Consider the following 24,664-nt stretch of genomic DNA (forward strand, 5'->3'; position numbering starts at 1 on the left):
GGAGTATCGTCCTTCAAGTGGCGCGAACTGATGTTTTTGAAAATATAAATGGGGTAATGCCCTTCAAATGGAATGAACTGATGTTTTCGTTCAAGTAGTGAACTATTTACGGGCATGATTTGATCGCATGTAATCTTTAATCTAAATTAATGTACAAATCGCGGTCTGGAATAATGATTTGTAATGTAATGTAATGTAACTTAACCAAAACTTTACAATGTTATGCTAGATAACTGATTAAAAGTTGTTGAAATTGTTATATAAAACAAAAATATTAACACCGCAAATGTGTAAATTTTGATAGTAATGAAATGTATTTTAACTCGTTATGGTGAGCTAAATACAAATGATAGTATCGTCTTGGAGTTAATTTTACATGATTTTTAATTTTTTTTTGTAGGCGGAGAAACTGAAGCTTTCCAATCAGTTCTTACCCATGTGACAGATCAACTCAACAGGTTAGTGACATTCTTAAATACATACAGAGAAATCTTTATTATAAAAAAAAACTAATATCTATATCATAAGAAATACTGATAATCCTATCATGATATTTATACCATAACTATATATTGATAATCATAACATAAAGTATATTGTTATTTATACTAGAAATATATATTAATAATCTTAACCATAAAGATATATTAATATTTATACCATAAAGAAATATTAATATTTATACCATATTGATATTTTGACCATAAATAAATATTATTTATACTATGAAGAAATATTGTTATTTATACCATAAAGAAATACTGATATAGAAATATTGATATTTGTACTATAAAGATATATTGATAATAAAACCATAAGGAAATATTGATATTTATACTATAAAGATTTTTGTACTATAAAGATATATTGATAATAAAACCATAAGGAAGTATTGATATTTGTACTATAAAGATATATTGATAATAAAACCATAAAGATATATTATTATTTATGTCAAGAAATATTGATATTTATACTATGAAGAAATATTGTTATTCATACCATATTGATATTTTGACCATAAAGATATATTGATATTTTTACCATAAACAAATATTGATATTTTTACTATAAAGATATATTGATAATAAAACCATAAAGAAATATTGTTATTTGTACTATAAAGATATATTGATATTTATGTCAAGAAATATTGATATTTATACTATAAAGAAATATTATTATATTTATTTACCATAAAGAAATATTAATATTTATACCATATTGATATTTTGACCATAAATAAATATTATTTATACTATGAAGAAATATTGTTATTTATACCATAAAGAAATACTGATATAGAAATATTGATATTTGTACTATAAAGATATATTGATAATAAAACCATAAGGAAATATTGATATTTGTACTATAAAGATTTTTGTACTATAAAGATATATATTTGTACTATAAAGATTTTTGTACTATAAAGATATATTGATAATAAAACCATAAGGAAATATTGATATTTGTACTATAAAGATATATTGATAATAAAACCATAAAGATATATTATTATTTATGTCAAGAAATATTGATATTTATACTATGAAGAAATATTGTTATTTATACCATATTGATATTTTGACCATAAAGATATATTGATATTTTTACCATAAACAAATATTGATATTTTTACTATAAAGATATATTGATAATAAAACCTTAAAGAAATATTGTTATTTGTACTATAAAGATATATTGATATTTATGTCAAGAAATATTGATATTTATACTATAAAGAAATATTAATATTTATACGATATGGATATTTTGACCATAAAGATATATTGATATTTATACCATTAACAAATATTGTTATTTATATTGTAAAGAAATATTGGTATATATAGCATAAAGATATATTGATATTTATACCATAAACAAATATTGTTAAAGATATATTGATCTCTAGAGTACAAGAAAGTACTGAGATTTGTATCGCAAGGAAATATTGATATTTATACCATAAAGAAATTCTGGTATTACATTGCAAGAATATACTATGGCACGGATATACTTATATCTATATAACAAGGATATTTATACCAGGAATAAGAAAATATTAATGTCATTAAAATATATTTATATTTTTACCACAAAATGTTACATTGTATTATACAACCTTACTGATATATATCAAAAAATTGATATCTATATGAAGGAAATACCAAAACAAAAGTGAAAAGTTATGTTGATACTTATTATGCGTCTTTTTATGTTTTAAATTTAGGGTGTTTAAAATGGAAGAGATAAAAACCGAACTTAATAATCGACTGGCAACACTTGAGAAGAGAATTGAAAGTGAGTTAAGTATGGTCTAATTTCTTAAAACAAAATTATCCAGTGGGGCCATTCATTAACCTATTAGCTTTTTTGCTAATTATACCAAGTACAGAAGCTTTATTGAATTTAGTCCCACTCTACATAGGGATTGCCACTAGCGAGGCAGAAAAAGGTAATTCATGAGGAACACCATTCTTCCAATAGGTTAGTTAACTCGAAACCCTTTCCGAGAGTTTGCGAAGCTCATTATATCTTTAATACATTTATTATACATTTATAGACCGGTGACTATGCCGAAGCCAGGCAATCCCTTTGGCCTTTCAGAGAGGTCATATAAATAAAAGAGTTTATTGGTAAATTAAATGCACATCCTAAAATCGGGAATGTTTCTTTAAAGTGTAGACTAACGACAGTTTTTATTGATTCGTATAACATTCATAACTCATATTCTAGTGATGTGCAATGTTTCAGTTGAAGGTTTGAAAGTGGTTGAAATAGAGAAATGTAAGAAAGATATCTCGGATATAAAAGATCAGATGTGGACAGCACAGAAAAAATACGATCATAATAAGTATGTACTCAAATTTGTCGTCTTCGTATAAGCTAATTGCAACCGAGCTCAGTCAAAACAAACTTTCATGAAACTCATGCACGAGTTGATTTATACGCCTTGAGTCCAGTTTTGGAAACCTTTGTTGGGGATTTTTTTGTATCCAAAGCACATTTCTAGCATACTGACAGAAGCTAACATAATTCATCGCTAGTCAGACAAAGGCAGATTGCTAGTTAACTATTCATACGTCCGTGTGTTTTTATCGATGAAAAAATAACAGTTCTATTATTTTCAATTTTATTATGTTATTATACTCACGCCTTAGATATATCATATAATCATGATGATTGATTTTCAGCAGACATATTTCATAACTTAATACGAGTCAAAATCAATAAATGCCTTCACAATAATAACGCTATTTTTACTCGTTGACACCAATTATTAAATTCTCCTTATGACATATTTAATTAAAAATATTGATAATAATTTATCAATATGCCAATATAGTAAAAATGCATTAATTTCTAGAACAGAATGGAAGAGATGCCTGTCAGTTGGTACTCAGGATCAGTTCATGAAGCTCATCGATAATGTATTAAATGCATGAAATCCACAATATGGTTCTTTTTGTCTTTACATTTGGATTTCAATTAAATTTGGTAGAAGCTTCATTTTTGTCTGTTCAAATTAAATAATTCATTTTGATCCATTAAAATCGTCTCAAACACTTGAATTACTCGTTATGGAGTTTAATGGTACCCTTCAACATTGAAGACCAATGGCACTCCACCAAAACTTTTTAGGGTATGTGGTTAAAGTCACAGTACGGTTTTGACCACATACCTTTGGCAGGTCGACAGGAATGTTTTGTCACTAGGAAATCACTTAAAAATACAATTGTTTGACAAGTATCTAAGAGGCGGTTTAGTACCACATCTTGGGAAACAAGGACTGACATAAAACAGACCCCTTAACTTTCACATTTATATACCGGAATTTTATTTCGTTATTTAGTTAACTAAAACATTATTTCATTTGTTTCACATATTTTGTAAGATATAATTCTAATGGACGTAATTATTTTAGTTCCCTGAGCGATGAAAAAAAGATCAGCCTTAAAAGAGATGTTCCAACATATCCAAAGGTAAAGACATACCAAAAAAACAGTCACAATGTTAAATTTTCAAAATCTTTCAAATTTCCCCATAATGACTTTAGATATAATTCGTTATAAAACAATGGGTCTGATTGAGATTTTGAAAATTTTTTGTGTATCTGTTGAAACCTACCATGTTTCATTTTATTTTACATTATTTTAAATGATTGAAATTCTTTACTGTAGCAAACCATCTATAGCAGAGAACAAAACCAAAACGATTAAGGTACCTCAATTGCAAGTAGCCCCATTCCAAAAGGTAACGGTCTTCAAAAGCTTACATCTTAAAAATTACCTTTCTGAACTAAAGATGATTAGAAAACAAGGACGGGTCTGGGAATCCGGACATATTTTACCTTCAAGAAATACTTATCAAAAGGAAGTTAACAATCTATCTTGTTGACATCTTAGTGATTATTGACCATTTTTATCAATATCATAGGCTATGTTATCAATTGGTAATGTCACCAAATGAATACTGATAAAAATATTGATATTTATTTCCTGGACAACTCAATATGGGTTTGCCTCGTTCTTGAATGCAATTCCTCGTTATTTACGTCTTTTTTTTTACATCTTTGTCAGTGACAGTCGACTTTGATTAATAGTCAATAATTTTGTATTCATTAAATTGTTCAGTTTATTTTTGTACATCTTAACTCTTCCCAATCACTTACCCGATGTTTTCAGTTTATCTTTCGGACACAATATCCTTAATATCATCTGTCCTAATACCCCTGAACCTGTTTAATTTTAACTCTCTATTTTGCATTTATTTTTTAACTTATTCTTTCCAAAACAAAATTGGAGAGCATATTCTTTTCATCCGACTTAGTATTTGCAATTATGCTCTTCTTCTTTCAAATATATTCTAACATATCTCATTTAAATAGGTTTAGTTCTGAATCTGTATTGTACAATTAACTATAACGTTATGCTCGTCTGAAAATTTAGCGTTAACATCTGCAGGAGGAGATAAAATTGAGCTTTCTGTCTCCGTTCATTGTAATAATTCTACGTCACATACGTTCTTACGTATCCACAATTAAATTAAACATGGCCATGATGTGTGAAGAACGTTCGGGAGACTGTAGTTATCTCCTCCTGAAAGTTAATCGCTTGTAACCAAACCAGGCGACTTATTTTATTCTGAAAAGAGATAGGGTTGCTGAAATTGAAATTCAATGACATATTCTATTATTTATTACATAGTAACTTAAAGTGTAAAGACTGTGTCCTCCCATTAATAATAACCATTTAGACGCAATAACCCCTCCGTTGTGTGTGTGTAATGGATCAATCTTACATTTTGTGTTTAGATATCTACTTGGAACTCATTTCATCTGATGAAAACACAGCTTGCATTTGTGAAGCACGACACTTAAAAATAGATACTTCCTTGTTTTCTCATTGTCTCAAAATAAAGAACCTTGAACTTGTTTATGTTTTAATGACTGGTTCGGTTTACGATCTAAAAGTACAGTTCTGTTCTGATAGTAACTGTTTATAATTTAACAAATTCCCTTTGGTCACTCATTTTGTCACTGTTATGATTTTGTCCTAGATTTTCTGTTTGTAATCGCTATAGAAATATAGCTAATGTCGAAAACGTACTTTCAAAATTATTATTTCTGCTAATATCATTCTGCATATCGCTGCCCGTCTTCATCTGCACTATCAGGAAAAGAAAAATAACAAATAACACGTACATCCCCGATCATTTCATTTCCTCAAGGTAAGCACCCCGATTAAAAGGAACTGACAATGCCTTTGATTAGAATCTAATTAATTTTTGTGAGGAACTAAATAATTCCGTTCGTAAAGATGAAAAGCCTTATTAAAAGGAGATAGCTATTAGTTATTTTCTTCTTAGTAATCTTGTCTCGTTTTCTTCGAATGTAATTCGAAAACTTTTCATTAGGATAATGTCTCGCGGAGGTATGTTTTAACATATTTTTAATTAGTTGCCTTTAGCATTTAATACGGAATCGGTAATAATTATTTTTCAGTATACTCTGTCACAAGAAACTGTAGATTATGTGAAACAGCCCACGTTTGATATATGGCATTGGGAACCTAATGAGGTGAGGATAAAAAAAATAATTAGAATTTTCTAATATTTCCTAAACTAATTAAGAAAAAAAAAATTCATGTGGAATTTTAAGTATCATTGATCTTCAGACTCATCTGAAGATTTCCTACGTGATTTGAAGCTATTAGATCTCGTTATCTTCCCAGAAGGAAATATTACGTGTATCTTAATAACAGATATATCGCCATTCATTTTATGTAGTTTCTATAGATTATATCCAACGGCTGAGAAATATTAAAACATATAAAATGATAATCGTTTATCCACTAGCAATACTTTTGGTAAATGGTATTGTTGCTTATTTTGTTCCATCCCTCCATTCACATTCAGATGTTGCTTTTATTGTTATTGTTGATATTATTTTCCGAAGGTGTGTTAATTACCATCGACAACATCTCCATTTGAATATGTACAATCCAAAAGGCATCTCCATGTGACGATCTCTCTAGCAGGATTAAAAAACAAGACCAGATTGAAATGTATTCAGTTTAAATTAAACTCATAACCATCAGCATCAAAGAATGAATCTTTGTATATGATTGACAATGTAGATTTTCAAAAGTTTGAGGAGTTTTGGGGTCTATATAGCACACAACCACTGATTATTACAGCATGTATATCCTTTAAATTTTGCAGATGTTAAGCTTACTAGAACATATGTATCATGAACTTGGTTTGGTTCACGAGTTTAACATGAATCCCATCACACTTAAAAGATGGCTGGTAAGTTGACATCGCATTAGTAGTATTAATACCAAATAATTGCCAAAATTATTAAGATTTGTAAGCTTCCCATTAAGAAATTTCACACAAAATGATCAAAATTTCCCTCTTTACAAGGTGAAAATGTATGCCCATGTTTATATTTTTATCAATGCAAAGCTGTTATAAGTATATCATTACAATAAACTGGCAAATTTCGATTGACTAACTTAATGTGCGAATGTAAGATGAAGAGATGAGAAAATTGAAGGCCTTCAAATTTTATTGAAATTGTCTTCGAATTCTTCGAGAATGTCTGTGATTATGAGAAGTTTCTACTCAAACTAGTTGGAATCAAAACGTTAATTAGGAGACGGTTTATTGATTTTGTCTTATTTTCTTTTGTAAATTACCGAGACAAGACCAATATATATTTTGTAATACAGTATTAAGAATTACTGATATTAATCTGCTTGAAAGAGCTCAATGTTTTCATTTTCTTAAAGAGAAATAATCGTCGTTAGATTTGCTTTTCCATTTTATACAGCTCATTTCCAGCTCTCCATACCTCTTTTCAGAAACTAAATTCTCCTACAATCTACTCACTACGTCAATTAAAACTGCTCATTTAATATATCGAGAAAAAACGGCTGCTTTACAAAAATGTGATTCATATTATTTTCAGTTATGCGTGCAGGAAAATTACAGAAATAATCCATTCCACAACTTCCGTCATTGCTTCTGTGTTACACAGATGATGTATGGTATGATACATCTGTGTAGATTGTGGGATTATGTATCAACTGAAGATTTGGGTATTCTCATGACGGCGGCTGTGTGTCATGACTTGGACCATCCGGGTTACAACAATACGTAAGCTTCTCTTTACATAATGGAAATATATAAAATACTATTGAATGCGAGAATAGCCGAACAAGATAATAATTCATTCGTGTACAATCACAAAAAAAAACACTCATCACAAAAACATAATAGGTATAGATTTCTACTTGTATAATGTAGTCCAATGTCCAATGTAGTGGACTTCTGGTTGTTCCGGTATATTTATGTTCGACTCTGGATTCTTTTTATGATAATTTATGGAAAATCTTTTTTCACTGTATAAATTGTAAACCACTCAAAAGCACATTAATGTAAATTTTGCAATGTAAATTTATGGAATTGCAGAAATGTAAATGTGCATACAATCTTTGCCGCCGTGTTGATACGCCATAAGTGAACGTATATTGTCGGCAGCCATGTTTAGCCACTTCATACGTCCTCTAAAACATTAAACAACAAAAAAATAGTATTCGACATGATAAAACTTGGAAGGCGGATATATGCGCAAAAAGATCGAATTTGGGTGAAAATCCTTAAAAATAAGGGCACTCTATACGTTAATTATTGACGTAGATATAGCTCTTTCACTAAATTTCGTTCATATGTTGTCGGTATCTAATTCAAATGGGACTTTGGAAGTTCCTCGCATTACCAGGGTCGTGGTCCAATTTCAAAAAATCTAACGGTGCTATCATCATAACCGAATAATGAAATTGGTCATGAGCTCTGAACAAAAATTGCATTTTAAGTTGCATTTGAAACTTAAAACAAGTTCTCTTATTCGCATACATACGCAACTGGTGATCGCTATGGCGTGAGGGCACATTAATATTGCCACAAGGTTTGGAGAATCATGAATGGAATTGTATTTCAGATATCAGATAAATGCCAGAACAGAACTTGCCATCCGCTATAACGATATATCACCATTAGAAAATCATCATTGTGCTGTAGCCTTTCAAATTATTTCCAACCCAGAGTGTAATATATTTGCTAATGTGGATAAAGATACTTACAAAAGGATCAGAGCAGTAAGTCACTCATTGTTATGTCTTTTACCTCGTCATCTTTAAATTGTTGATGATTTAAGGCATCCCACAAGATCCGTCGATGTCCGAAATGTTTTTATTGAGAAATTAACCGACGTATATCAAATTAAACTCATTTTCTCATGGAAAGTCAACACGAGCAACTAAAAACGTTTCAGGCTTCGTTTAGGTCGATTTAATCCAGCGACTAATTGCATTCGATTGATGTAATCGTTTTAAACCCAGTTAATCTCAGATTCTGCCAGTTACATTGCTGACCTAGGCGCAGACTTCTAATACTTCAGCAGCCTAGGCCACAATTCAGTTCGTCCAATCAGTTATTGCGTTGCTTATATTTAAACCAGATACGGTCTTCCATGATTTAGCTTTGGTGAATCTAATGCATTTTCGGCTTTCTACTTTATTGATGGGAATATCGGAATGTTAGAAAGAAAAGTGGTTAGATATCACGCTGGTGCCTCGTACCATTCCACATAATGTTCATGACTACTTCCACAGTTGTCATTTCAGATGAAGATTTTACTCACTTCAATGAAAATCACTCTGTTTGATGCAGAATTGTAAAGCTGGTTTTGTATACAATGTTAAGAAAATCAAAGACCTTTTCATGCCTTAAATTTGTCACCGACATCAGATGAGTTTGGAAAAGATACATTCCAAAATAAAGATTGTGTTTATTTGCTTGAAATTAATGCATGAATATCGTTGCTTGTTTATGTCTGATTTTTATTCAATACACTTATTATGTTTTAGGGAATAACCATGCTCATCCTTGCCACTGATATGGCACGTCACGCAGAAATCATGGAAAGTTTTAAAGATAAATTTAATAAAGGATTTAATTTCAAAAATAAGGATCACTTGGATACAGTAAGTATAATTTTTTTTACATGATCACAAGATGTACTTATACCAATGTTAGTTGCTGGAGTATAAAATGATGTTGATGTTAAGCTGTCTACACTAATCCTCTTCACAGAATCTATCGATAAATGTGTAACGTATATGTATTTAAAACATACCAACGACTCTGATAGTGTAGTCTTTCTCTGAGCTCTTCAGTACGAGTGATAACTAAAGAAGAGGTTGCGACTAGCCACATGGTATGTTTACCCCTTGTAGAACTCATGATGCGACTTTTTTAACTGGGATTGTTAATTTTGCATTCCTTTTGGAGAGTCTTCTTTCCAATAATGTTCATGTTCCAGATATTTCGGCATATCCTGCTTCACAGTGCATTTTTCAGTCAATCTAAGGGATAGATCTGAGTAAAAGTCATCTAACCAAGGCCATTGATCTTTGAATTGCAGCATTAGTTTAATTTCGGGGAAACGAGGGTTTTATTATCCCAAATGTAAAAGCCGCGGATGTAATAAATGCCTCATTGAGAAATTGGAATAGGTGTTCTTGATCGGCAGGGTAGTTTTCTTCTGTTAATCTTTATTATTTATCTTTTCTTGAATTAAATGAAATAATAATTTGCAATATTTTACTTCACCGTGGTAGATGACGCCAGCTCTGTTTAAGTTCTGTTAACATTTTCTTCTGGAATTAATGTACATTCGACTGTTTTGCGGATATATAACTAATGGAAATACATCATTACAACAGTTATTAATGGTCTATAAATCATTAATTGTCTTTTCTAGTTACTAACAAAGTGATTAATGACTTCACCATTCCCTGACATGATTAGGATTAATGAAAATATTACGTGACAACCTTTACCTGAGTCTTTTTTTCTCTGTGCAATTTTTCAAAATCCTCAATTTCAATTATAAATTAATAGCAATATCCAAAGTAACCACGAACTGGTAGTTTTTAAAGAATATGGTTACAACCCAAAATTTAAGATATTTTCGGTTGAGATTTCTCTAAGGTATTCAAGAAGTATTTGTTTCTGTAAAAAAGAGCGCAGAAACAAGAAAATTAGTCGTTTGTCGATTTGTCAGGAGTTGGGGTGGTTTGCGTACAAGTAAATAGTATGCTATACACGGGCATCATCTTAATATTTTTCAGCTGAAAATGGTATTGATAAAATGTTGTGATATTTCTAACGAAGTTCGTCCAATGTCTGTTTCGGAGCCATGGGTTGACTGTTTATTGGAAGAGTACTTTAATCAGGTATATTAAAACGAGATATTCATTGTTCATTTTGATGAACACTATATAAGGAAAACTCTCTTCAGATCACGAATGTCAACTGTAGTAACCTGCAGAAAAAACACGATACGAAAGTTTTGCATTCAGCTTGAATGTTTTTGAAAAATTTACAAACATATAAAGTGTATAAAACAAGGTTTACCCTCTCTGGTAACATCAATAGAAAGCCCATATATATTGACTTCCCATAATAACCATAATTATGGAGTTTGATCTTCAATATTTCTTGTTTTTGTAGGCAAGTTTTATTTTATTGTATTGCATTTTTAAACTTATTTCAGTCCGATAGAGAGAAGAGCGAGGGTTTGCCAGTGGCACCCTTTATGGACAGAGAAAAAGTCACGAAGCCTACTGCACAAATAGGTTTTATTAAATTCGTCCTCATCCCTATGTTTGAAACGGCTGCTAACGTATGTATATATTTTTAAGTCGACATTTCTACATACATTTTGAGGTTCGGATTGTAGCACCTGTTTTTTTTTTTGTTTAGACAACTTCAATTAGCAGAAAATTAATTCAGGAACAACAGTATAAGTGGTAGATAACCATTTCTAATTTTATCAAAAAATCTTCATCTAAAAGTCCTATATTTTATTGTAGTTATTTCCTCAAATAGAAGATGTGATGGTGAAGCCATTGAGAGATGCTAAAGATCGGTATGAAGAAATGAAATCACAAGAAGAAAAAACTAAAGAGGTGAAAATGAATAAACCCTTGCATCTTCAAAGTTTGGAAGCCCATTAAATTTATAAATTCACATAAGAACAATGTTGATTTTACGATTTAAAAAATTTATTTTTGTCCCCACATGGAGACACTTAATAATCTGATTTTGTTCTAGTGTGTATTATTTAAGTACAATTTAGTAAGAAAAGTTGTGTATCATTGGCTCAACGCCATGGCAACTATCAATTATTAGGATAATTAAAAGGTCAATCGTTGCTTCATTTCAAGCATAGAAGATATTTTGTCTCTGTCTTTTCATTATATCTTACACGAAATGGATAGATCCTTATAATGTAATAAAAGGGAGATAACTGTGATATTTACAGTAACGTTAAATCAAGATCTATTAAGGAACACCAATTCGACCTTCTACTAAACTGGGTCTGGCCTTAGACTTGGATTGATTAGAAAGTGAATCTTTGGCAATAAGCATGAATGAATGGTTACTAAAGTGTGCCCAGGATGACTGACGATTCATTTACCGTATTCAAATTCTGAAGCTGACATCAAAAAAATGTTCCCACTTAAAGTAATAGCAACTTAATTGTAATCAATTGAACGGTTGGAATTTTGTAGTCGTCGATGTACTCAATTCGACTTAATCCAACCATTCAGTTACGTGCTGTCATATTTTCTCAGTTGAGGTGTCAACACCATTATGTTTGTTAAATATGGCTGGCATATTCTCCAAAGCTTGTCTCTGTCTTATTGTCCCCATGATACCATATTGTGTAGGCCTACGTCAATTATATAAGGTTTATCATTTTGTCAATTTTTTTTCAGGATCCGGGAACCAAATCAGCTGTTAAATAGAACTTGTTAAACTTCTGTTGTAAACATTATACTTTTACATTCCATTATCTGTGAAGGAATTTTGATACGATTGGAATTGCAATAACTTTGTTATTAGTAACAAGCTGCCGAATTTCAGACTATCGCTTTTTGAGGTTTACAGTGGTAAAATATCGTGCCGGTCCATAGTAAATTAATAGCTATTGAATGAAATGATGAGAAGCGTCCATGTTATGGTGCGTGTCTTAAATTAATCTGTACTTTCTAACATTTGGCAATAAACTATGTGTTAATATGTTGTAATGATATTATAGTTGGAAAATCTTATCCATTTTTTTTTTATTTCAAGCTTATCATGGCATGGTGCATTTACCGTCACGTTTCCAAATGAAATCGAATGAATCTGACGTCCTAATATTTTGCACATGGGTCTGAAGAAGACGGGCGACACTTAGAAACATTTCTTTAGAATACCGTCATTAGAATACTATTTTTCGATTTCCTTTGGTCAAGAACACAGCCTATAGCCCAGGTGTATTGTCCCATTAAAACGCCTAGAGTAACGGAACACCCGTCACAAATGAAATTAAATGAAATGCGTACTACCCTTCTACACCTAATTCGGTTAATGAAGACGGGCAATCCTATGTAGTGTGTAATGAGCGGCATTTGCCTCTTTTTTTATTTCCAATCGTCGAGGGATTTTTAACGTGCACAGTCTGTAGCACACGGGGCTTCGGTTTATTGTCCTATCCGAACGACTTTACGCTTTTTTCATGTCAGCCCCTCTTACCTGCATCAGTGACTAGCGGAAACTGGGTTGAAAATTCCAAAGGCATTATCTCGTCGATAGGTAATGTGTTTAATGAAGCTGACATACCAACACTTTAAATCATATTTTTAAACCTGGGGCATAGCTACATTCTATTCCCACAAAACGCTATGAAAGTAAAATATCGATGATATGATTCTAAGGCCCAAAAGTGTGTGCAAATTTCATCAAATAGACACTGTTATATTTTTGACACATGATATAATATTGTGATTGTCAATAATGTAAGGTTTATCATTATTCATGTAGGTCTGTTTGACTGTTAGGATGAGTTTTAGTAAGCTTGGTTTACCGGTGAAGTGTGACTGACGAGCCTGTATTTTCGAATTTATTGTTGTTAGAGAGCTATATAGAAACTGGAAGAAACCGCCTAAACCGGAAGTCAAGTCGTATTAGGCGCTATATGACGTTAAAGATCTACTTTTCTTTTTGGATTCTATGACTCTAAGGCAGATTAATAAAGCAAGTATTTGGACAACTGCCAATAATTTTTGAGAAATTCACAACAGATAAATTAATGGGTTTGTCTCAGAATTAAACTTTCATTATTTATATTAAATTGCAACGATAATTTTAATGAAAAATGCATCGTTCTAATTCCCTTAAAAGCTATGTATATGTAGGATGCAAATATAAAATTCTTATCTTTAGTGAAGGTTCAATCCCCTCATGAAAAATTAAAACTTTCTATTTAAATATTTCAATACAGCTCTTTTGAAATTCGCTATTAAAAATAGGCATACCACATACAACGGTGTAATCGTGAAATGATAATGATAAGTATTTTTACGTCATTCTGTTCTGCACCTAATTGGTCTACGACGACGAACAATGCTAGGTGTACAATAGGGAATAATTAAGGCAACGATGTTAACTTATACTTGAAAAGGGGATTTCAATGTTAAGTTCTAATATTTTTCCAAAATCTATGTGTCACAAGTGTTTAAATAAAAACTGGCATTTTGGTGTTGAGCCTTATAAATGCTCAATAATTTTGGTTGAAACGTACATTAGTTTTCCAACACCAACAAAAACATAGCGACTGTAAAATGTTTCAGTAAACCCTTCTATAGGCCCGTTTACACGAGTTGGATCCGCGGACATACTAACCCGGGTTGACTCCGGAGTTCAAAATTCGTATCTCCAGATTTTTTTGATTTTTTTAATTAAAAACCAATAATGATCAAAAGAAGTGATTTTAGGTTAATATTTCATACTGATGATAGCTACCGTTGCGCCAAAGTTCTTATTTAACAAAGCTGCAAGTGGGCGTATATTAAATTGTCTGGCAAATTATCTTTAATTTTATGAAACATTAATGTCTCCTTAGTAATTACACTGCAATCTTCTAATTGGACTTAAAAATCATAAAACTGAACAACTTCACTTGGATTTATCATTACGATGGCTAAAGACATAGCAAAAGTTTTGTTTTGGACTTCCATGATGTTGGTGATAGTTATGGTTGGTAAGTAAATTGAAGAATTTTAAAGGTCACATCCGAGAATGATCGGATGTCGGTCATATATATAATAAGTTAAGTCAGAAAATTTGCACACTTCTAAAACATAATTATATGGTGTGAAAATCGTTTTTAAATGGTTGATTTGGGCCTTGAATGTAAGATGTACATTGTCTCCAGAAGCTATAGAATTGTAAAAAAGTCGCATAATCCCTTCAAATGTACCTCAAACATGGACTTTCACCTTTTACTTACGCTAGTTAATCATCTGTCTGGGTTCCCGAGTCTTTAAAAAGGCGAGTCGTCAATGTAATTTTCAAACACGAAAAATTATTGATACACATAGCTAAGATGGCTAAAATTTCGGCGCAGTATTCTGAGCAAGGTCAATTCAGTTTCCATCTGTCATCTTGGAGTGGACAATGGACCGAGGCCCCGATTGCTACAGGCCTTTGCACGTTAAAGATCCCTCGCCAGTTGGACATCGGCTAGTCGCTGACCTGACAAAATTTCCCTCATTACACGGCGTTTGCCCGTCTTCATTAGCATAAACAGATGCAGAAAATAGGACGTAAAACTCCATGTTATTTCATTGCATTTGGCTAGGACACAGTGTCATATATATTTCTAGGGGTTTTATTTTGTTTTTTATAAATTTGTAGATGCCGATACCGATACCTATTGCAACTGTAGCGGCTATGGCATAAGGGGACTTAATTATTGCGTTGATGATTTAATGGACTTTACTTGGCATAATGTATCACTTATAGACATTGTGAACGCTGATAACAGAAGTTTAGCGCCAGCAATAAGGTTTATAGGCAAGTGGGCAACGTGTAGTCTTATGGAAAGCATTGGTAAGACAATCCCAGTAATACAAACATGTCCATCACATTTCACTGGAAGCATTGCCGTAAGAAACAAATGCGAAGCTCAAAGTAATTCGATTCCCCCAGTTGATTTTAATGGAGTTCTTACAATCACTTTCAGGAATATATTTTGTGCCCAATGTCATGGTATAAATGAAGATTTAATGGCTCATTTAAATTCCTGGTATGGTAATTCGAAATGTTTTGGTATAAACACTTCTTTTCACGGTAACGATACTTGTCGAGTACAATATGACCCACCAACAACCAGGTTGCATATCTGCAATTTCTACACTATAAAGAGAAATACTCGAAATACAGAGTGGCCGGGTTGCAAATTAAATGATACAGAAGCGTGTCTTATTGTGGATTTTACTGATAATGATCTGCAGGAGTTTGGGGAACAGTGTTCAAGGCATACCGATATTGGAACTGACCTTACAACCCTTTTCCGATTTCCAGCTGAAGAGGTGCGTAAAATTAAAATTAATGGTCAAGTGAAGAAAGAAAGTTTGGTTTGCAAGGAAGATGAAAATTTCGATCAATATTTCTTTACATGTCGCCAGTTTATTTGTCCTCCTAACTATTTTCCAAAACTAAGTCAATGTCGAACTAATTTGACAAGGTATCTAAGAGCTGATACACAACCTTTTCCGATACCGAAATATTCACTGACGCTGAATATAAGTACAACTTTAGCAATTTTTAGCAATACGGAATATATTAATAAAATCAAAGAGAAGATAAAAGATGTGTATCCCATTCAGTGGATCAGAAACATAAGTTATTTTGCTAGCTCCTGGGAATTCCAAACAATACAAATTGAATTTAACTTAACCGAATCGTTCCTAGAAATTTTTTTAAAGATTCTCTCTGGTATTTCACTTGATGTAGAGGAAGGTGTAACGATGGAGCTTCGTGTGAAAAATAATGTGTTAAAAGAAAATATATCTTGTCCGAAAGAGTCGTATGCATTAAGATGCATGGATAAGGCAGAACAAGAATTTCAAAAAGACACACTTTTTGCTCGTTTCATATCTAATAACAAAACTTTCTTTGTTGCACTAGAAAATACGTACTTTGAAATAAAAATGGTTAATCCAAATATGGAATTATCGTCGGTGTGTTTGTGTGAACCATTGTCTGTAAGGCTTGACCTAGACTGTTCAACAAAACTTTACAAATTCATTGCGAATGAGTACACAGTCAACTTCATGGATGGAACACTTGAAATGCTTTCAAGTGGAATAAAAGTGGCCAATTCTTCTTATAGTATTGATAGTAATGGAACAGCTTTAGTTTGTTTCAATGCTGTGTCCACTTCTTTTAAGCCTTTTTTAAATTATGACGAGACGCTTTCCTATTTTTCTTGGACTTGCTCTTTGATAAGCGTTACTTTCCAACTTGCAACAATTGTTCTGTTTGCATTGTTTTCAGAACTAAGAAACCTATCGTCAAAGATAACAACCGGATTATCAGTTTCTATGATATTAGGACAAATTGGATTACATATGCCAAGAATTAGTGTGGAATTTTGTCAAGGTATAGCCTTTGTAACCCATTTTAGCTGGTTGTCTGCGTTTGCTTGGATGACATCTCAAGCTGTAAATATGTTTGTCACATTTCACCCCAAAACTCAATCAAAGGCGACAGGTTGGCATGATGGTAAAGTTTTCAGGAAATACACTCTGGTTTGTTTGACAATCCCTTTAATAACTGTAAGTGTATTTTTCACTCCTGATATGATTCCTGGTGAACACATACATAGTGGGTATGGTCAGGCCACATGCGGTTGGTTTGCAAATCAGTCATCGTATATATACGCTTTCTTTGTTCCAGTCGGTTCTTCTGAACATTATTTTCTTTAGCCTTACCTTATATTTTATCGAGAAAACCATAAGCAGTACCACAAAGGTTACGGGTAAAGCCCGGAATCGAAACATATGCATTATCTATATCAAACTCACCTCAGTCATGGGACTCTCCTGGGTGTTTGGATTTATAGCTTCAGTCGTGAACAACCGTGGACTTTGGTTTGTCTACATAGTTTTAAATGGACTTCAAGGTGTATTTATCTTTATATCATTCAGTGTCAATGCGCGGGCAAGGCAGTTGATAAAATCCAAGTTTAAAGCTTCAAACTACAAATCGAGTCAGAAAAAGGAATGTACTATTACTAGTTAGGGATAATTTTTCTTGCGAGCTACCCTTTACTGGTATTACCATTGCATTTCTGGGAAGGGACGGTTTGATTCCCCCAACTATCAAGGCCTAGGATGGCACAAACACTTCATTTAGACCAGCAACTAGTCTTGATGGGCATGGTAGTTTCATTTGTCAAAAAATAATAACCCGCCCATTGGTTTACTTGTTCTCTGAGGATTGATTTTTAGCAAACAAGGTTTTCAGTTCGAATATGCGACTACCATCCTTTGTTTTTAAAGATGGGGGGAATTCTAGACTCTCCTAATCGGAACGGACTATCTTGCTTGCTCGATTACTGGCGGTATTGAACGGGAATACAAAGGGTGATGGTTGCATTACCATTCGTGAATATTCAGTCTTATCGAGTGGTTGATCAAATGATTATATAGTCTAGTCTTTCTTTAATTAATATCTAATTTGTGAGCTGTAAATCGAGTGCGTAAATTATTTTTTTTGCTTTTCCTACATTGTTTGGACATTTCTTGCTGATCTTCAAAGTATTACATACTCTCACGGAAAGTTCTAGGATTCTCCTAATTGCGTAAGGGCATGATGAATAGTTGTTTTTTTTTAAAAAATCATTCCTGTTTTTCATTCTTCGATTGAGTATACTGAGTTACTTTGCTCGTAATTCTGGAATCCAATTTAGGAAAGTATATCCCTGTTTCCTATATAAGTTGCCCTGTAGATACCTCGAGCTCTAGTTTGAGAACCCTGTTCTGATATCAATGGATGCAAAAAGCTGTAAAAGTAAAAGTAAGATCGGAAAAATATGTATATAGAATTTTTTGCACTTCTTTGGCTCATTTAGAAATCCATATTAACTTTATGAGAATTCGAAAAATAATTAACAATTTTTGTCTGGCTTTTTACCATATAAAGCCATAGTTCGCCTACCGTTCGCAGCCATATAAGAATGAACGGTATTGGTCGGCGAATTTTGACTTAGACAAGAGTCTTGAGATAGCTCTACAATTTATGTAATGAGCAACATTTTAAACGGTGAAAATATTTTGTTTTGTTATGTTGTAATGTTTCCCGTGACAGTAAATTGTAACCTTGAATTTTTTTATGATTAGCTATGTCCAACTTGGTAAAATTAATTTGCTTGATACATCTTAATAACATGTCGACGTATTAAGCTTGAATTTATGTTGTCCAAAGCAATTAGTAGACCATATATCCCTATTTTTTTTTATTTGTGTATTAATATATTGTACAAAATAAAAATGTTCACTCATTCATAAATCCTAACTGTATAACATAACGGTTAATTTATTGTTGGTTAATGTACTATTGACCCAGTTAAAGCTGGATACCCATAATCGCAATATTGTAAGGCAATTGCAACATATAATAGAAATTTCGATCAAATGCCCATAGGACTGTTTATATCAGCCATTTAAGGATCCTTGATCGATTGCATTACCCAACTTCCAACTTTAAATCCTTACTTTTTCATGATTCTTTTAACATCATGATTCTGTTTTCCCTGCAATCTTTTTAATTTCGAAAATAGTCTTGGATTGATTAGAACGACTGAAATTATAAATGTTCATAAATTTATACTGGACTCCCTCCCCCGCCAAAAAAAAAAATTAACCCCTTGTCTATATCACCTGTGAATTACAAAAAATTCAATCCCAAGTCAATTATCATATATGCGTTGAGGCTATTATGCATTCACAAGAGGATTCAAAGTACCAAATTAAATTATTAATTCTTCATAAATCAATCGTCGCCTACTTTCACGAGTAACCAAGACAAAATACAACCATAACAAACATTTTCTTGCAAACTTAATAAGTGCGTGGGTGGTATAATTTTACCAAACTCTAAAGCGTTTTTAACCACACGAACATGTCCCTCAGTGGTGACATCAGGCCATGAAAAAACAACTACAATATATACAACATCTCATAATCACAGCCTTTGCTAATATTCTCTTTGGTGGAGACTTTGTATCTATGCAAAATACAACTTAGGGGTATATACAGAAACAGATTGAAAACGATCGCTTTAAATGAATAGTAAGCTTAATAAATGCCCAGGGTTAAAAAAAAGCTTTCGAAATAACTTTCGACCAAAGTCGTTAGCTCATAGGGGTAGACATGTTATGGTACGGAAATAAATATTCGACATTATGACGTCACTATACAGATTAAAATGTAAGCGGTGTGATGTGGCTGGTATATAACATAATATGATCCGGTACATATTTGTGCACAAATTTATTGGATGACACCCTCTACTGTTTGAAATTTTTCTTCCACACAATAGGACATCAGAAATGTTATAGATTTTGTTATTTATCGGCTTTATAGTCAATCACATTACTGATTTCCACGCTTTGCCACATACGTTTGTATTAAGCCTTTCCCGTATACTCATTGGAGTTGGTAGCTCTGACAGAAGCCCCGTCGGTTCTGGTAATGGTGGATTTAAACTGTCTTTTATCGTGGAATTTGGATAGCAATGAACTATTTGGATGATTTTGTTTAATGTGAAAATAGTGCATGTCCGGATCTTTGGTTGTGCTACCACACTCCTCGCAAATATGCATTTTGTCTCGTCTTTGTTTAGGTTCGAATCTAACCTCTTGTGAATGAACCTTCCTTTCATGTGCTTCTAAAGAACATCTTTGTGAAAATCCTTTTCCACAATTATGACATTTAAAAGGCTTGATACCTGAAAGGAAAGGAATATTTTAGACATTCATAGAGGATTCTTAGCAAGTAATTTACTCCCTTGAAAGATAGCGGGGAAGACATTCGTTCTATTTATACTACTAAAAACCAATGGTGTTTTACACATTCGTTCTATTTATACTACTAAAAACCAATGGTGTTTTACACAGCTTTCGTGTACAATCTGTTTGCTAGATGCACACCATGGTGCGAGTGTCCTTCGATGTGTTGATTGTAATATTTCGTAAAGAAAATCAAGTACCTGTATGAATTCTTGTATGCCTCTTCAGATCAAATTTATCGTTAAATCCTTTAGGACAAAAACGGCACAAATACTTCTTAATTTTGTCATGCATTTTCTTTATATGCCTTGTAAGAAGTTTGGGTTTGTGAAATATGAGACCACACACCTGGCAGGCACATATCTGATTTGATTGCTTGGCTGAAATGAACATGTTTAAATTTAAATGTTTAATTTGTCTATCCAGTTTTTAGGGATACAGAATGGGTTTTTTGTAAATGAATGGGGAGATGAGATGGCACATGTCGTGATAATCGTAGTTATATCTCTCTTAAATTTATTAAAGCTAAAACAGTACACAGGGTCCTTTTTTCAATGAACGCAATGGGAAAGAGATGAGTCGGTTAGCATTAATGAGTTTGATTCTTTTACAAGACAATATCGAGAGCTTATAATATTATTGAATGCAAGGATCACAAGCATATGCCTACCTTTAACCGTATCATCATTAATAACAAGTGGTGCCAGAGCAGGGTTTGTCAATCCAAATCCACCATTTACTAATTCAATACTCTGAAATTGAAAGAAATTTACAGACCGGTTCTGTGCATGCATTGCTTGCGCAGTTATATTTGCCATTATGATCTGGCATTATTACTTCTTGTACTGTTGAATTTTGACCTAGTAGCATATGACGTTTTCTTATTGATTCTTACAAAAACAACGTAAATCTTTGGTAGACAATACGAGGTAAGGTAAACAATGTGTTTCGTTGAATTATTTTTCTTTATTGATTATTTGATTGGTTATTATATGATCCATCGTACGATATGCATGCAAATTTCGTTAGATCATTAGTGGTATTTGGAGTGAACTACAGAAAAACACAGCTAAATTGTCCTTCAGTAGAGTCAATATGAGGTGTCACGCCTCATTTATCAATAATGGTATTGTTTGGTTTATAAGTATTATGGCCAATAAATAGTAATTGATTGAGAGTACTATGACGACATCTATTATCCACTTGGCATACCGAAGGTGGAATCATTTGATGATGACTAATAACACAATAGTGTATGTCACTCATAGGCCACTTTTTCAGAAATAAAACGAAGTCTCTTACCTTAGAAGGTATGGAGCTTGGTTTACGAATTGCACTTAGTTCGACTTCGGCGTTTGACTTGTACATAGGAATGTTACAAAACATGTTAAATGGGTTGTTTATCCCAGGTAAGTTTTTCTGTAGAGAAAATGCAAATGCTTTGTCGGTAGGAAATTGTCCTATAGGGTCTTTTTCTTTAATTACTGCACTGGTATTACCATGGAAATATTTTGGGCTGTATCTATCAAATAGGGTACTGGAATTCTGTCCTATAACGCTTTTATCTGTTGGAAAAACTGGTATATGTTCCGGAATATATTTTGCCGAAACCGCAAACTGGCGCCCATTGCACTTATGACATTCTTCAGTCTTGAAAGACGAAATGTGATCTGAAGATTTCAGAGGAAATTTCGGGTCAAAATTAAATATATCTGCTTTAGGCGTTAGTTGGTAAGAATGAGGACTCCATTGAGTGGGTACAATCGCATCAGTTGGGAATGTCGGACTCTCTTTGGCTGACGTTGCTGATTTTGGTGATATGTTATCAGGTATACCACAAGCAATAACACCGTCACTGGATGGCTTAAAATAGAGAGGCGCAATATGTGTATGGTGAAACATATTGCTAAATCCTGACAGTATGCTATGTTGGCTACAATGGTCTTGTGTGAAAGATGCTCCATGCGATGACACCGTTTGGTGTTGGTTGTCCAATGCAGAGTTGGTGATACCTTTTCCAAATACAGGAATTGTCTCTGTATAATTTTCGGTCGACCTTTGTTGTATTCTGGTTACCGATGAAAGATCTTGTTTGGTGCATTTTTCTTCGAGTTTGAACTGTAAATTCGGATCATTAAGTTGCTCTTGATTTGAGAATGAAGAAATGTCGTCTTGACTTTTATCTGCAGAAAAAGAAAAATTCTGAAATTAATCCAGATTGGCAGAATAAATAATTATTCGGTTTGTCGAAATTTAAAAAAAAAACATCTTTCTTCCTAAAACATACAAATTAATTTTGGCTGAAAAGGACAACTGTAAAACACGTTTCAAATGATGAAATGTTAATAAATGATTCTTTTTTTTTGTTACCAGGGCCAACCTATTTAAAAACTATTAGCACTATCTAGAGCCGCCTTTTGATGATGTAAAAAGCAGGTGCAGTAGAATCACACTGCGTTCATGAACCATATATATACAATATCAAACCAAATGACGGGATCCAGAGGCATTGGTAAGTGTCCACTGCGCTCAACAAATCCCTTTAAGTAAATAACCTTCAGTGCTCTACAATAGAGCATATAAAATAACAGTCTTTATAACGGTTTATCAAATTTATGAATGAAAAATAAGACATTATTGTGAGAAGATGGTTTCGCTCTAGTACCTCAATAATCCCATTTGTGGTTAAAAACGTATTTCGTTGGGGATAGATATCCGAACACCGGAAATCTGGCGTTTCTTACTGAGATGTTTACAATAAATAAAACTGAAGACAGGAAGGCGGTTTCGTATTACTTACATATCCTATTGTCATATCATTTTGTTATCTATTATTATGATATCCTGTGCTTTCATAACATTTTTAAAAGTCATTTAAACAACCTTACTAAGAAATGTTCTCAACAAGATTTCTTTATGAACTTTTGGGAATTTAAAACAGAATATTTCAGGGGTTTATGACAACTAAGAACTCATGCGCGAGCCTGTACTTCTTATTAATACCTGGGCCATGTGATACTAAATTTAATGAAAAAGATTTCGTTATAAAAACGCTTATTCGCGTTCACTCTCAAACTTTCCATTCTCGTCTTTCAAGGGAAATCATGTTGGATAATTTGATGGCAAATATCGACAAATAGAGATCGACCTTGCTATTGACGGATCGGAAAAGTAAACATAAAACGACTGGCGGCATCGTGGAAAAACTGATCATTCGCTAAGTTTTAACCGACCTCGCCAACCGCTATCAAGTGCTCATATGCATCCGGTAGGGTGGATTTTGAGTTCACTCAGTTATCAGTACTCTGAGCATTTTCAGTTTCACACAAAATGAGCTGACTACCCCAAGTTTTGCTCACATTCAAAAAGCACAAATGAAATCTAATGATAGTGAACCTCATTTTGTCTATGAACGGGTAACCACTCTAGCCTTGCAGTCACATTGTTTCGGAGATTTCAGATCACTACGTGGGTGCATTTTTCATGGCCAACCTTTGAGAAGCGAATATCAGGTAGAAATTACTCGATAATATTAATCCAAACAAGTCTCAGATGTAGAGCCCCAGTTTAGTGAAGTAGATAATGTGTTCATGACTATAGAAAAGTAAACGCTGGGTAATAAAGTAAGAGTAACGTTATATGATAATTATATATATAATGGTTTTCTAGACGGTACAATAACTTAACATCAGATTGATATTTCTTTTATCGCACTCCATCGACCCAATCGTTTGAAAACTTACAGTTATTGCCTCGGGAATATTAATATTATGTTCTCGTGTATATGACACAGATAAGTTGGTTACTGAAGGTCCCGCCATAGATCGAAATAATACCTTAAAAGTTTTCAATCCGATTTCCCCATTTCATTGTACAGGTCACTGTAATAGATACAGATTCAGTTTCCTATTTTAATTTTCCAAGATCAATGTGTGAAAAATCACACTGATGGTCGATATTTACCTTAATGATAACAGTTTTACAATCATACGAAAACATATAAACAACTAAAATATCACATGAGTTAAAAAAATTTAAGAACATGTTCAGTTACTAAATGTCGCAATTGAATACCATAATACCATAACTTCATTGTTAATTTCATGGAACTTTTCCATAGAAAAATAGTGTTAAGCCCTGAACTGTGTTAAATGACATTCTCAAAATTCTAATTAAAAC

At 32.7% G+C, this 24,664-nt stretch overlaps 2 protein-coding genes across 2 annotated transcripts in view; one reads left to right on the plus strand and one right to left on the minus strand.

The window, feature by feature from the left end:
- The window catches only part of LOTGIDRAFT_157364 (hypothetical protein), a gene marked incomplete at both ends in the record, with an annotated part of 32,593 nt that extends 16,236 nt beyond the window's left edge, over window positions 1-16,357 (plus strand). Inside the window, 13 exons of the mRNA XM_009049116.1 lie at window positions 401-458; window positions 2,237-2,307; window positions 2,761-2,860; window positions 3,932-3,989; window positions 6,011-6,085; window positions 6,730-6,816; window positions 7,481-7,668; window positions 8,513-8,669; window positions 9,441-9,557; window positions 10,707-10,811; window positions 11,132-11,260; window positions 11,451-11,546; window positions 16,328-16,357. Coding sequence (XP_009047364.1) covers window positions 401-458; window positions 2,237-2,307; window positions 2,761-2,860; window positions 3,932-3,989; window positions 6,011-6,085; window positions 6,730-6,816; window positions 7,481-7,668; window positions 8,513-8,669; window positions 9,441-9,557; window positions 10,707-10,811; window positions 11,132-11,260; window positions 11,451-11,546; window positions 16,328-16,357 — 1,271 coding nt within the window. The remainder of the gene's footprint in view (window positions 1-400; window positions 459-2,236; window positions 2,308-2,760; window positions 2,861-3,931; window positions 3,990-6,010; window positions 6,086-6,729; window positions 6,817-7,480; window positions 7,669-8,512; window positions 8,670-9,440; window positions 9,558-10,706; window positions 10,812-11,131; window positions 11,261-11,450; window positions 11,547-16,327) is intronic.
- Window positions 16,358-20,200: 3,843 nt separating this feature from the next.
- On the minus strand, window positions 20,201-20,857 carry LOTGIDRAFT_67020 (hypothetical protein; the record flags this gene model as incomplete). The annotated part of the gene is made up of 2 exons (XM_009049117.1): window positions 20,201-20,424; window positions 20,686-20,857. Coding segments are annotated over 2 exons (396 nt in total), but the record flags the coding sequence as incomplete, so codon positions are not given.
- Window positions 20,858-24,664: the final 3,807 nt, after the last annotated feature.

The sequence above is a fragment of the Lottia gigantea genome (genome assembly GCF_000327385.1).
Source record: "Lottia gigantea unplaced genomic scaffold LOTGIsca_13, whole genome shotgun sequence".
NCBI classification, from domain to species: Eukaryota; Metazoa; Mollusca; class Gastropoda; family Lottiidae; genus Lottia; species Lottia gigantea.